The sequence below is a fragment of the Argiope bruennichi genome, chromosome 2 (assembly GCF_947563725.1).
Source record: "Argiope bruennichi chromosome 2, qqArgBrue1.1, whole genome shotgun sequence".
Classification (NCBI taxonomy): domain Eukaryota; kingdom Metazoa; phylum Arthropoda; class Arachnida; order Araneae; family Araneidae; genus Argiope; species Argiope bruennichi.
In genome coordinates, this window is record NC_079152.1 from 65,052,622 (window position 1) to 65,068,245 (window position 15,624).

Below are 15,624 nucleotides of genomic sequence, written 5' to 3' on the forward strand. Positions count from 1 at the left end.
TTTCATGCACCATTCTACACACGCTTTCGCCCCCTCAGGGGCTCACCTACTATAGGTGAGTACGGGTGTCCCAATCCCGAGGTACCCAGGGATCTTTACTCCCTTTAGGTTTACTCTCCTCTGCGCCTTCTGCTGTCACCTTTGTTTTTTCTTTCCCTCGACGGCAAGCGAGGGAGCTCTCCATGAGAAGCTGTCGCCGCTCTGTTTGCTTCCTGCTTCTCATGGACAGCAAATACCCCCACGTGTTGGCCGTGCGTGGCGACCCATTAGATGGGTGGTACATTTCGGTCCCCGATGTATCAATCGGCCGGTATCCTAGGCACATGCTCATTTGTTGGTTCAGTATATCTTTTATAATTTTACCATTTGATTGGCGCAGTATGGCCAAATGTGGCTTTTGCGCCAGTAAACCTCACAAACCAACCAACCAACCATCCTAGGCACATGACTGGGCTGCTCAAGGGGATCAAGCGAAGGGGTCACTCCTTGGGCTTGGCGTTAAGGGTGGTCACTGTCCCCGGGAGTGACTCCCAGCGTATAGGTTCTGGTTAGCATTATGGCAAGTGCCGAGGTTGGAAAGTTTCCAGAGCCGGCAACTACCATCCCTTGTTGGGCTCCGTGGTGGGCGATGCCGCCGGACCCGAATCATCATCAATATCGTATGGGTACTAATGTTCTTAACCACAGTAATGCTTTTATAAAATTTTTTGTTGTTTATTCAGAAAAATCTTCGTTAAAATTTGTGTCACCAATTTTGATACATAAATCGATACTCGGCGTTGTCGGCGAAGTCCAAAATATTAAAAAGTTAAACAATGGAAGCCTACTTGTAGAAGTAAAAAATAACCAACAGTCACAAAATATTACAAAATTAAAAAAGATAGGAGACATAGAAGTCACTGTTTCTGCCCACCGTTTCCTTAACTATTCCAGAGGTGTCATATCTGAAAAAGAATTCCAGAGAGATCTTGAAGAGGACCTTTCAGATAATTTAAAAGATCAAAAAGTAATAGCAGTTCGCAGGATTACAATTAAAAAAAATAATCAAAATCTTCCTACCAAACATTTAATTCTAACATTCAATACTCCAGTTCTACCTAAATCTGTAAAAATAGCTTACATCAATTGCCCAGTTAAACCATATATTCCAGAACCACTCCGCTGCTTTAAATGTCAAAAATTCGGTCATTCAATTACAGCTTGCAGGGGAGATAAAGAAATTTGCGCTCGATGCTCCCTCCCGGACCACAATAGTAAAAACTGTATATCTACCACACAAAAATGTTATAACTGTCAAGGAGATCATCCATCTTACTTCCGTTCCTGCCCACGCTACAAACAAGAAAAAGAAATTCAAACCATCAAAATAACAAAAGGTATTTCCTTTTCAGAAGCACGCAAAATAGTAAGCGAAAGAACACCAAAACCAAATTTACCATATTCATCAGCGTTAAATCCAGCCGTTTCAACTTCAGAACCACGCAATTCACAAAACCAACCATTAAAAAATATAGAAACAAATACTCCTTCAATCCGCACAGCAGATCCTGACACCATAACTATAAAAAAGACTGATTACCTTGCCCTTCTGGAAATAAAAAAATCTTGGGAAGAAACTTCTTCCTCTTCTCTTAAAAAGCCAAAACGAAAAAAAGTTTTAATGAAGGAAAAAATGCTCAAAGGAAAAAAGACACCCAGAACAAAAGAAACAAATAAAACTGAAGAAAAAGAAGAACATTTTAAAATTCATCCATCTGATGACAGCATAAGTGATATGGATGAGGACAGAGTGGATTCTGATCCCACTAATATTTCATCTGAATATTTTAAATCAAAATTTTTTAAAAAGCCTAAAGGTTGATGTTCTCTCACCTTCATCTTTTCTGTTTACTGAAGGCAATCTCTTTTTTTCCCTTGCTCTTTTTTAATATTTATGTCTACATTCGTCTCTTGGAACTGCCGAGGGTACATGAATAAATCTTCAGAATTGAGAGACATTATAAACAAATACCATCCTGCCTGCATTGCACTCCAGGAAACCTACCTTAAAACCGACAAGCAGAACATACGGCATTACAAAAATTTCAGCAAGCACAATATTCAAAACCGATTTTCTGGGGGCGTGGCAATTCTTGTCGCTACGGATATTCCATCAATGCAAGTAAATCTGAACACTAATTTGCAAGCTGTAGCTGTACGAATTCAGATGAAAAATTTAATAACTGTCTGTAGCCTCTATTTACCACCTAAACAACAAATCAGTCAAATGGACCTAAATAACTTGTTTTGCCAATTACCTTCTCCATTCATTATTTTGGGAGATCTTAATGGTCATAGTCCTTTTTGGGGAAGCTCTGAATCAAATTCACGTGGTAAGCAAATTGAACAATTTCTTGCAGATCATAATTTATGCATTTTAAATTCTGACGAAAAAACGCATTTTCATTTACCAACAAGAACTTTTCATTCTGTTGATCTCGCTATTTGCTCTCCGTCTTTATTGCCTTTTTTCAGTTTAACTGTTGACAACGATCTTTATAATAGCGACCATTTTCCTTTAATTTTGACCGACAGTAGACACAATGCAGCTAGTTCTCTCCGACCATCCAAATATGTTTTAAATGCAGCAAACTGGCAAAAATTCACCTCTCTGGCTAATATCAATTCAGAAATAGTTAAATTTTCCACTATTGGTGAAGCTCTGAAACATATTGTCAATATTATAATTGAGGCAGCAGATAACACTATTCCAAAGAAATCTGGAGTTCGTAGGAAGCAAAACAAACCATGGTGGGATGCTAATTGCCAACAAGCATATAAAAAACAAAAAAAGGCGTGGAATATTTTTCGCCGGTATCCCTCTACTGAAAATTTTATAAATTTTAAAAAATCTAGAGCAGAATCCAGAAAAATCCAACGACGTAGTAGAAGAATTTCTTGGCAAAAATTCGTTTCTGGTATCACTTCAACAATATCTAGCCATCATTTGTGGAATAAAGTTAAAAAAGCTTCAGGTGCTTCTCATTCTAATAATGTTTCAATTTTAATTGATAATGGAAATACCATATCATCCACAAAAGATATTGCAAATTCCATAGCGTCAACATTAGCTCACACGTCCAGCAGTAAAAATTATTCTCCTGCGTTTTTGAAATACAAAGAGAAAGAAGAAAAGCAAGAACTACATTTTAATTCTCAGACTAACCTGCCCTACAACAGCGATTTTACGTTTTTAGAGTTCCAATCGTGCCTTGCCATTGTCCACGATTCTTCTCCCGGTCCTGACAACATTAGTTACAGTATGATCAAAAACTTAACAACAGAGTCGAAAAAAAGCTTATTATATCTTTATAACCGTATCTGGAGAGAACAATATTTTCCTTCTTTTTGGCAACAAGCTATAATAATTCCTTTGTTAAAACCAGGCAAAGATCCAACTAATCCATCAAATTATCGACCTATTGCTTTGACCTGTTGTCTTTGTAAATTGTTAGAAAAAATGATAAATCGAAGGCTAATTTTTTATCTGGAGACAAATAATTTACTTCACCCTTCGCAGAGTGGATTTCGAAGAGGACGAAGCACTCTCGATAATCTTCTTGCTCTCGAATCCGACATTCGCCTAGCATTTTTACAAAGAAAGCACTTAGTTGCCATTTTTTTCGACATCGAAAAGGCATACGACCGAACTTGGAGATATGGAATTTTAAAAGATTTATATGATCTGGGACTAAGAGGAAATCTTCCTGTTTTTATTAGAAATTTTTTAAAGCTTAGAAAATTCCGTGTTAAGGTGGAATCTGAACTTTCAGATTCTTTTGTACAAGAGGAAGGTGTTCCCCAAGGCAGCGTTTTAAGCGTCACTCTTTTTATTTTAAAAATAAATAACATTTTAAAACAACTTCCAATGTGTGTGAAGGGCTTTTTATATGTTGACGACCTGTATATCTCTTGTACAGGGATGCATATGAATTTTATACAAAGACAATTGCAGATCGCAATCAATAATATTACCCAATGGACGAACATTAATGGTTTTACCATCTCAACATTGAAAACGGCTGGTGTGCACTTCTGTCGGAAACGTAACCTTCATTTTGATCCTGATCTAACACTATATGATCAGCCAGTACCATTTTTAAATGAAATTCGCTTTCTGGGCATTATCTTTGATAAAAAACTCACTTTTCAGTCGCATATAAAACTTTTACGTAAAAAGTGTGAAAACTCTTTAAACATTTTAAAAGTCTTATCAACTACAACATGGGGAGCCGACAGAAATTCTATGATTAAAATATACAAATCCGTTATACTTTCCAAGCTGGATTATGGTTCCTCTATATACGGTTCTGCTAGGAAAAGCATTTTGCAAAAACTGGATCCTATTCACCACATAGCTCTCCGTCTTTGTTCAGGTGCTTTCAGGACATCCCCTGTTAAAAGCTTGTATGTTGAAACCTGTGAACCAGCCCTTGAATTAAGAAGACAATTTTTATCTCTTAATTATTATTTTAAAATTCAATCAAACATTAATCATCCATTTTATGATTTTAAACTTCGTCCCTTTTTAGTTCGCTTGCAAGGTGCCCGAAAATCATTCGTCCCTGTCTTTTTTACGAGAGTTCATAATATTCTTTTAGACCTTAATCTACTGTATCTACATGCAACTCCTCAGCCGGAAAATGCTTTTCCACCTTGGAAAATCCCTGAAGTACAATACTTAAATCCTTTTGAAACTTTTATCAAGTCTGATACAGCAAATATCATTTTTCAAAAAATTTCCTTAGAACACAGACAACAATATCAAAATTTTATTCCAGTTTTTACAGACGGGTCAAAATCAGCTGCTCATGTCTCTTTTGCGGTTGTTTTCCCTCATACAGTTTCTTCTTTTAAACTTCACCCCTCCTGTTCAGTTTTTACTGCAGAAATAAGTGCTCTTTTATATGCTTTAGAAGAAATTTCTAATAGCCGGGACAAAAACTTTATCATCTATACGGATTCTCTGAGTGTTTTAAATTCTCTAAAATCATGTAATTCTCATCCTTTGGTTTTAAAAATCTTAGATACTTTTGATAAACTAACTTCTCGTAGTTACACTATTTTATTCTGTTGGGTACCATCCCATGTTGGAATTTTGGGCAACGAAGAGGCAGATAAGGCTGCCAAATTGGCGACTACTTCAATAGCTACTAATATTCCTATGAACGACATAAAGAAACATATTAAAAAGCTTCTATATTCTAATTGGCAAAGACAGTGGGATTTGGAAACAAACAACAAACTTCATATTATCAAACCCCATGTGCAACCCTGGCCCTCATTAACGAACAGAAAAGCGGATACTGTCTTAACACGTTTACGAATTGGACACACTCGATTCACCCATATTCATTTGTTGTTAGGTGAACAACCACCACTGTGTTCGCGATGCCATTGTCAAATGTCTGTTCAACATATTTTGTCAGAATGCCCAAATTTCAATGCTCAGCGTTTACAGTTTTTTCAAAAGTCTTACCCTTCATTATCTTTCCTGCTTGATAAGACACCTCATGTCCAAATTTTTGCTTTTTTAAAGTCCATAAAGTTTTATCCATTGATTTAAATCTTGTTTACTTTTTAGCTTCTCATATTCTCTTCGACTACTGTTTTAAATGATATAATTTTACCCATTGTTTGGCGCAGCATGGTCAAAATCGTGGCTCTTGCGCCATAAAACCTCAAACAAACTCAAACACACGCTTTCGCTCCCAAACGTTTTAAATCGAAAAAAAACATCAACTTAAGGGATTCCTCATATGTCACATTCATACCAGCCATATTGCACCACAAGAAAAATCGAAGACAGTAAGAAAATAAATACTTAACAAGACTTGGGGAAGACAAGCAGAAGAAATCTGAATAAATCCAATCCACGAAAAGCTGCCACCACTTGAGAAAGCGAAGAGAGAAAAGAAAGAATACGGTAGAAGACTTGAGGAGCAGCAGAAATTAAACGCTGCATTTTGACCTAATTGGTTGAAATTCAAAGTCATTTCGAACCTGATTGGTTAAAAATTACACCCCCGATATCACCCCATTACACCCCCGATTCGTCACCGCATTCTCTTAACAGGGTTGCCATACATTGGAAGCGTAGAGGAGTTGCCATATTGGCGACTTTAGCTATAAAATTTGGCGCGTACCGGTGACTAGAATCAACCCGCATGTTGAATAATGGCAATATAATGCTAGTAGGGAAACAATTCAAATTAAAAACTAATTTTTATACTTGGCCTTGTAGTTCATCATTAGTTAATATGTTTTATGTTTTTCAAAATCAATCCCAAATGTGGTAACTTATCCAGTTTCATCCATTAAAGAAAAAGATACTTTGTGATGGTTTTGTGTATACATCTCTTATTCATACTATTAAAGATTGAATAATTGTAAAGAACCAAAAACTGTATGATAGACCAAACTGTAAGAACCAAATACTGTATGATATTAAGAAAAAACTAATCATAAACTGAATTTTATTTGTCAAACGTTAAACTCCTTTTTCATACTGTTATTTGTTTTAGATATATAGATTTTGTTTTTTAACTTTTAAAAACTGCGTACTTTTGCTTGAATTTGGGCTACCTTATGCGAAAGCTTAATATCCATAGTATTATTTTAATATAAACCTGAATTTTGTTTTATTATTTTTAATGCTATATTATCTAAGGGTATTTTAAATTCATATATAATTTTTATTAATGCTTCCCTTAACTAATTTATCAGTTTTGTTTTTAATATTATTAGCAGATATCTCTATTAAGATCTAATCACATTTAATCTTTTTATGTTAGATATCTAGTTGTTAACTTTGTAAATGAAGGCACACTAGAGGTCGTTATTGATACGTGGGAACGTTCTGGGCTGTGTTTCTGTTCTCCGATTATATCAACGGAAAAATTTTAAAAAATGGTGCTCAGTTCCACTGAACCGTGTGAGGATTGGTCGAAGATACCTATTAAAGTGTTGTATTCAGCAGGTAAATATTTATTTCATTTCTAATGGTAGTTAAGATGATATATTAAAGTACTTATGTAAGATTTAAATATTCAGGGAGCTATGAAAAAGCAAGAAGAAAACTCAAAAGAGCAGAAGAGACTTGCAACTTGCCCAGTGATTCAGATTTGAATGAAAATAGAAGGAAATACGAAGATCCCATCGAGAATATGCCTACCACTTCCAAGCATAACCCTCAGATACCAGTGACATCGCATCGCGCGCCCAATAATCCTCCTCCTGTCACACCTCATCTGAATAGCCAAGTGTCTTCATCAAATGAAGGTAAAAGTACCTGTTTTTTCATCTATCTGTAGTACAACTAGAAATTCATGTAATTATCATGATAACAATAAATGTAATAATTTAAAAATATATAGAATAAAAGACGTAGTTTAGGAAGTGTGAGATATTATGCAAGATTTTTTTTTCTGTGATTAACTTCTGCTTTTATAAGAAATTAGGAGAAAGTGATTGAAAATTTAAAATGTTAAAAAAAATTAACTTTTTATATAGCATTCCAGAGAAAGGTGCTCAGGATGTTAGAAGAAATAAGGAAGATCAGGCAGAACTCATTCCATGATTCAGAGCATTACAAAAGTTGGATCCTGTTCTGCTATTCCTGAAAAATGCGTTTTGTCCATGAACAGCCCTGAAAAATTAAACCTGTTCAATGAATATTTATATGACAGGGAGAAGTTTTCACAGATTGTAAGTATTTCTGCTTAAAGGAACAAGGGTTTTGTGCCAGAAAAATCAATCAACAACCAACCAACTAAAGGGACAAGGGACCTCTACTATTTTTTTTTTTTTATAGTTTTTCAATTTAAAATCCAAATACAATTTGAGGATATATAATATTATAATAGGAAATATAATCTACTTTAAAAAAAAAATTTATACATTTCGAAGAAACCTTCAAAAGGCTTTATATATATATATATATACACACAAACCAATTTGGCACTACAATTTTTTAAATTAATAGTCGGTAACTTTTAAAACTTTTAATTTGAAAAATGTATGCTCAGTATTTGTAGCAGTATAATAAATAATCAGCAACAGTTTGGTTAGAGTTAGAGGAAAAGTAATATACTTGCAACATTTTGAATTTGAGGAAACTATAAACAGTTTTAAACTGAGTTTTAACCCTCCAGCTTCTCCCACGATTTCCGCGGGTTGACAGTCAGTCCATTTTTTATTGCATCCCACTTTTTTTGCAGTTCAGAGTGTTTATTTTTAAGATTAAAGATGTTTATATCATATTATTTTCTTGTAACATATAGTATTAGTTCCCTTTCTTTGAAATTATTTGCGAATGTCGCATCTAAATAGAGATTTTAAAAAATTAAGCAGTCAGAGGGTCAATGTTTCATTAGTGTTAAATATAATAAAAGCTAACATCAAGAACACTGAATGAAATTAAATGTGCTATCTTTATTATGTTCAATTACTCATTTTGTATAAATACAACATCTCCTGAATAAAAAAACATTTTTAATAATGAATTATAAAAAAAATATGTATTATATATACTTCTATTTTTGTTAATTTTTTACAGTTAATAATATGTTTGTTTCAAAATTTTTATTTAGATAATATGTTATTTTAATCTACAGAAGAATAAACCAGTAAAAAAAAAAAGAAATTCTTCTTTTTAAATAATTTTAAAATAAAGGAAATGTTTCTCATAATTTTGTATCCCTACTAATTATTTTGTGTCAATTAGCTGTTCAGTTTGTTAAAATGTCTAATCAATAACTTTTATTTTATATATAGTGCGCATATTTTGGCTCGTTTGGAGGTCATACCTACAATAGCTTAGTAAGAAGAATACTCTCCAAACAGTGATGGCCAACGAACTGAACTTGCAATATAACTGGAAAGGAACTGGGGGCATAAAGTTAGCATTCCAGAACATAATTCAAATGATATCAGGTATGTTATATTCTTGATTTCATTTGCACTATGCACATTAATAAAAATACTTTGCTCTACCACAGTGTCATATATATTATTCAGATTATAGCTTTTGTACATAGTTTCGCTATATTCTTGTGAAAACGGTTGCATGTTTATTATCAAATTTCTTTTTCAATTGATGTAATTAATTTTTCTTGCACTACTCTGGTTATATTAAAAATATGCACTTTTTAAAAATTTTATTAAACATGGTAGTATTTTCATTTGTTTAATTTTCTTCAATATACATTTCAGCATCTGTAAGAAAACACAAGAAGTTTGAAAACGTAAGCCAACATGAAGTGGAAGTAACAATTAAAAAATGGCTTGTCCATGCGAAAGATAGGGACGGAGGAAGAGCTCATCGAGCACGGAGCAACAAGCAGCATTCAACGGCGCACAAATAATTAGAAATATTGCAAATGTTACTAAATAAATTTTTGTTCGCTAAATAAAAATGTCCATTAAACAAATTTTGTTTATAATTGACTTTGTGAAGGTATGATTCTTGAAATTCTTAGATTTGGGATGTTGCTTGGTGTATGACATTACAGAAAATTCCGTCAAAAATTGGAAATAAATTATTATTATACTTTGTAAAATATTGCTTAGTGAAGGCCATTATAAATGAATTGTTTTGTGCATTATTTTTTGCAATCCCAAAAAAATAAAGGAAGGAAAATAATTTTTTTTAGTGAGGATAATTTAAAATATTATGATACCAGTTTATAGAGTTGTAGGAAAACTGAAAAACCAATATTTCAGTAAGTATATAATTGACTTTGTGAAAGTATGATTCTTGAAATTCTTAGATTTGGGATGCTATTGGAGTGTATGACATTACAGAAAATTCAGTCAAAAATTGAAAATTATTTATTATTATACATTGTAAAATATTGTTTAATGAAGGCAATTATAGACGAATTGTTTTGCATAGTATTTTTTCCAGAAAATTTCCAAAAAATAAAGAGAGGAAAAGGATAAATATAATTAGATATTATAATTTGAACTATTGTGACAATAATTAATATAGTTTAAGAAAACTAAAAGCAAATATTTCAGTATGACGAGTGTTCCGTAATTAATCACCTATATTTGGCATTGAAAAAAAATGAATGGGGAAATGGTTGGTATCGGGTCGCCCATTGATAAAATACATCTGGAAATGATTGGTATTGATTCACCCATTATAAATTCACATGGGGAAATGATTGGTACTGGGTCGCCCATTATAAACTGACCGGGTAGATGATTGGTTTGGGGTCGCCCTTTGGAGGAAAAAAACGCACACATCGGGAAGTGATTGGTATTGGATCGCCCTTTGAAAAAAATACATGGGATTGAATTGAATACATATATATGCATTGAATTGAATACGTATACATACTTTGAATTGAATACATATACATACATTGAATTGAATACATATACATACATTGAATTGAATACATATACATACATTGAATTGAATACATATACATACATTGAATTGAATACATATACATACATTGAATTGAATGGGAATACATTATTGGTATTAGACCGCCCTTTGGAAAAATATATCGGGAAATGATTGGTATTGGATCGCCCTTTAGAAAAATACATGGGGAAATGATTGGTATCGGGTCGCCGATTGATAAAATACATTAGGAAATGCTTGGTATTGGGTCGCTCGTTAATAAAACAGTCGGAAACAAGCCGCGGCGATCACCGGCCGGGGACATGACCAATATCGAGGCGATCTCGCGCGTTCTGTAGGGCGATGTTTGGCCAACGATCTTTTGCTACTTGGGAAAGCACTTTTATATCAAAATTCACACCAACAAAGGTTTTTTTTTTTTTTTCGTGGGCTTCTGTGATTTTTGCCTGAATATCGTAAATTGCAGTTTGGTTATCTCTGAAGGGTATGAACCCATGTAAACTATTATGCAGCTTTTTGTTACAAGTTAGATAGTAAGTAATACGTTGAGTGAGAATACGTTCAAAGACTTTGCAAAAAAACTGAGGTTAGGGCAATGGGCCGATAAGAAGAAACTTTGGTTTTGTCTTTGTTTGATTTTGGAATCGGAATTATTAGAGCGTGTTTCCATTGTTTGGGTATGTTAGCCGACTCAAATTGGTGTTGAAATAGTTCCAAAATAATTTGAAGTTGATTGTTGTTGAGATTTTTGAACCAGATGGCTGGGATGTTGTCAACTCCAGGCGTAGAGTTTTTGGTTTAATGGATTGCTTTCATAAGTTCCCAAATTTCGAATTTTCTGTTAAGGAAATAATTTATTCCAGAGAAATCTAAAGGAATAGGTTCAATATTCGCATTTTGATTACAAAGGGTCTTTGCAAATAACTCACTTTGATGTGCTGGATCGCACATCAAAGTATGTCATCATGTATTATAATATTATAGTGTTAATGTTCGGATTTGTGTAATTCGAAAGTTTATTTAGAATTTAAAAAAAAAAAAAAACATTTTTGGATTACGAGATATCAAGCAAATTTTTTCCCAATATTCTCTTTTTAACATGGAAACGAAACCGACTTGCAAATTTTTTTGTATTTTATCCAATTTGTTTCAGAAATGTTTCCGAATGCTTTTTTCCGAAAGTACTTGTTGAGCTTTTCGTAATTATGACAAGAAAGATTCCACCAAGGAGGATAAGACTTATTCGACAATAGTTTAAGTGAAGTATTTTGGGTTATTATCTTAGTTGCGTTCACCATAATTCCTTCAATGGAATATTGATTGGCATTATTAAAAAATTCATGTATTTGTTGTGTGATCCTTGTCCAATTAATTGTTTTTAAGTTGCGGCTGACATTTTCTATAACCGACCAGGAAATAACTATCGGGTTGTGATCGCTATTAAAAGTTGAATCCATTACATAACAAGAAGTTTGATTATGAATATCAAATGAACAGAGAGTAAGATCTAAGATAGATTGAGTTCTTAAGGAGCTGTGCGTAGGAATAGTTGTATTGAGAATTATGAACCGTAAATAAGTAAGTCAATCAACGAAATGGTTACTCAGAGCCGATGAGCGGGATGCCCCCCAAAGAAAATGGCGCAAATTAAAATCGCCAAAGATGAAAGTAGGTAAGATTAGTGAATCAAAAAAGTGCTTTGCTTGATTAATATCAAAGCCCTGTGGAGCATATAAATTGATAATGTTGAATTCGATATTCTGGAATTGTACTTCAACTGTCAAAAGTTCCAAATTAAGATCTTCTCTAATATTGTTAGGAATTATTCTTCCGGACATGTTAATTGGAATGCCAATCAGAAGTCCACCACCCGGTCTATTTTGTCTGTGTGAACAGAAAAAATTTTGTTCGGAAAGGAAAAAGATTCGGTAGAAAAGTCTCTTGAAAATCCAAAATGAAGAGGTAGAAAAAGGAGGAAATGAAAGCCAGAACTTTTTCCCTTTAATTCTCCTGCAATTCCATTTTAAAAAGGTCATTAAAAACAGACAGATTAAAGGATATTTAGAAACTGCTCCCAGCTTGGGGCTTTAAAAAGGATGAAAAGCAAAAAGGGTTCGAAAAGCAGGCTTGTAAATTCGAAGAATTTTGAAAAGAAGGAAAAGGAATACCACCATTTAGGAACTCGAAGAGCAAATACAGGAAAAAAAAAGGAAAACGAGTAAAATCAATCCAAAAAACTTGAACTAAGCTAAACTTGAAGGACCGCCTACATCCCATTGCATCGGAATGCCCATAGTTTGAGTAACAACTTTTGTTGCTTTTTTTCCCCTCCCAGGAGATTTGTTTGATTCTCCTTGATTAAACATGCTGGCAAGATTTTGCAGTAATTTTTCTGCAGTTTTTTGAAAAATTTCACTGGGCATATCTGTTTGTTCTAACTTGTCTGTGATATTTTTAACTATAGCTTCGATATTTTGATTTACAGTTTCCTCGACTTCGCTTACAGATATGTTTGCTTTTACTACGTCTTGGAGTAACTTGATTTTGAGGACTGTTGAAAGAAGTATCTCCAGTTATCAGGTGGTTTCGGCATTTAAATTTTAACATTTGTCGTTCCCTGATGTAATGGAAACAAGATTTCGATGTCGCTGAGTGCGGGCCCTGACAGTTTATGCACTTTTCGTGAATTTGACATCTGCCATCATGTGTTATACCCCATAAATGACAGATCTGTTTGGTGCAAATTCTTGTTGGATGCATGAAACTATGGCATTTCGTGCATTGTCGTGGTTTGTCTACAAATTGCTGGATTTTTTGTTTCGTAAACCAAATCGTAATGGATTCTGGTAACGCAGTGCCGAGTATTTGTGACGAGGACATGAGAAGATTCTCAAGTTAGATTTAACAAATCTTCTCATTTCAAGGATTTCTACATCTTTATTGTGTTAATTCCCCAGCCAATTCTTCGAGCGAAATTTGAGATGGTATATCAAATAAGAATCCGTCTGTCACATTTTCCCCAAATGACACTTGTCGAGACTGGGATGTCAAGAATTTTTTCTGAGCTTAAAATTTGAGCAGCGCACACAGGATCCGATGTCGTGAAAATGATTTTTCCATGCCTAGTAAATTTCAAACTTAGAATATTGCTGTGTCGATTTATGTGCTGTTTAATGTAGGTTTGTAGAAGGAATGTTTTCAATCGATGTATTTTAGATGCAGCTACTCTGTTAGACACAATTATGTTTATTTCCTCATATTGTCTTTGACCAATACGGATAATAAGATCTTTTAGAGGATTTTCCCACTCTTAAAGAAATTTTCATTTGAAATATGATGTATTTTAATGCTTGCCGAAGTCTGCATTATTATAGTATCATTTCCAGGAGGCGAATCCGAAACGATAATTGTTGAGTGGCTCAGTTTCAAAGAGTGACAACTTTGCAGCTCTTGAGTAAATAAATATAAATACAAGAGATTTGAACAGGAAAAAAAAAAAAAAAACTTACCGAATGTCTAGAAGTTAGTTACAAAATGGTGAGCAAAACAAAATTAGCAAAAAACCAAACTTTGGTATGACACAGAACCTATCTCAGGCATATAAAGAATACTTTCGTGGTTTTCAATACATATAAAAAAATCAGAACATCTACCATGAACACTAGTATTCATTTTCTCTTGTTGACAGAAAAACATTGCCATTCCTGGAAAACAAAAGTTTTACAGCCGAGTTGAGTTGTAAATTCTGCTCAGTTTACACTGGGATGGTTTTTACTCCCGGTAGTAAGTCTATTGGCACGCTGCCAAAAGTGACGGAGTTGTCCTACCGAGGTTATAAAACGAAATCGCAGTTTGTTATCGTTATCGTAACGTGTTAATCATTCTGTCGTTGAGTGTGTCAATTCATTAGTATTCGTTCTTTGTTTCAAGAGGAAAGAAGGATTAACGATTGTCAGCGAGTGATTCACTTTGAAGAAAACTCTTACAGGCCTTATTTTTATTTATTTTCTTATTTAATCTCTTTAAGAAAATTTGTTATAATTTTTTTCGTTTACTTAAAACTGTTGTTTTTAAGATAGTGCTAATTAGGGTTAAGAGTAAACGAGGAGTTTGATTAGTGTTATTTGATATTTTGTTTTTTCATGTAATAAGTGTATCTAAATTTAATTGCATAGCCTTAAATATTTATTTCTCATTGATTGTTTGTCATATTTTTCTGTTTAATTATAGTGTTAATTAGGGTTAAATAGTGAGAGGAATTTTACTAGTGCTTTTGTCATTTTATTTATTGTCATTCATAAATTTTTTTGAGTACATTGTATAGAAGTGTTTTTTAGTGACTAGTTATTTATTGTCTTAAAGTAGAAAGTATATCATTCATGTGGTAGCTAGTAGAATTTGGAAATATCTCAGTATTGTATTGACTTTGCTCTATTTGATCTTGGATTAGCTTATCTGTGTGCATATTATTCAGATATTTATTGCTATTAGTCATTTGTTATAAGGAAATCAGTTTAGAATATTGTTACGAAGTGATAAAAACGTATCCCTGACATGCCGACCTTGGCGATAAAAGTTGGCGACAAAAGTTAGTGACTTGGCGGGAAACTTAGCGACAAATGTTGGCGACCTTGGCGTCGAAAGGAATCTTCTAGAAGACTCTAGATTATATCACCGAGACCAGTTTCTCCTTGAAACTTGGAGAAAGTTCTGGGACTTTCCCAAGATTACGTCACTTCCTGTAAATGACATCACTTCCTGTGGGAAGGCTATAAAAAAAGCAAGCACTCGAGACGGAGAGGTCTTGGAGGATTAGACAGCAAGAAGGCTGCTGGGGACAGTTCTAGGGAGGGGTACCTTTTGGCGATTTGGCGCCAAATTTTTCTTGCCAAAGCCAGCGGATGCAGTAATCTTCAGAATTGTGTTCAGAGATTTTTTTCTGAAGATTACAGCGTCCATTACAGCGGAGAAAAATTTGTCATTAAGTATACAAAAAGAACTATTTATAAAAATTAAAAATAATTAGTATAAAAAGTATCATAAAAATTAAAGATTAACGTTTCTCACTAATATTTACAGAAAATAAAAATAATTAAAAATTGCACAATTTGAACAGTGTTAAATTTTAAAAAATGAACAAAAATAAAAATACAATTTTTTTCAACTCACCCGTTGTAACCATGTGAATTTCGTCGGTATGGCAGCTA

General features: G+C 33.7%; 1 protein-coding gene across 1 annotated transcript; it reads left to right on the top strand.

The window, feature by feature from the left end:
- The first annotated feature begins 6,928 nt into the window (after positions 1 to 6,928).
- LOC129962207 (uncharacterized) lies at positions 6,929 to 7,661 on the top strand. The gene is made up of 3 exons (XM_056075947.1): positions 6,929 to 7,018; positions 7,093 to 7,320; positions 7,552 to 7,661. The coding sequence occupies exons 1-3, from the start codon at positions 6,949 to 6,951 to the stop codon at positions 7,659 to 7,661; spliced, it is 408 nt and encodes a 135-aa protein (XP_055931922.1). The 5' UTR covers positions 6,929 to 6,948.
- Positions 7,662 to 15,624: the final 7,963 nt, after the last annotated feature.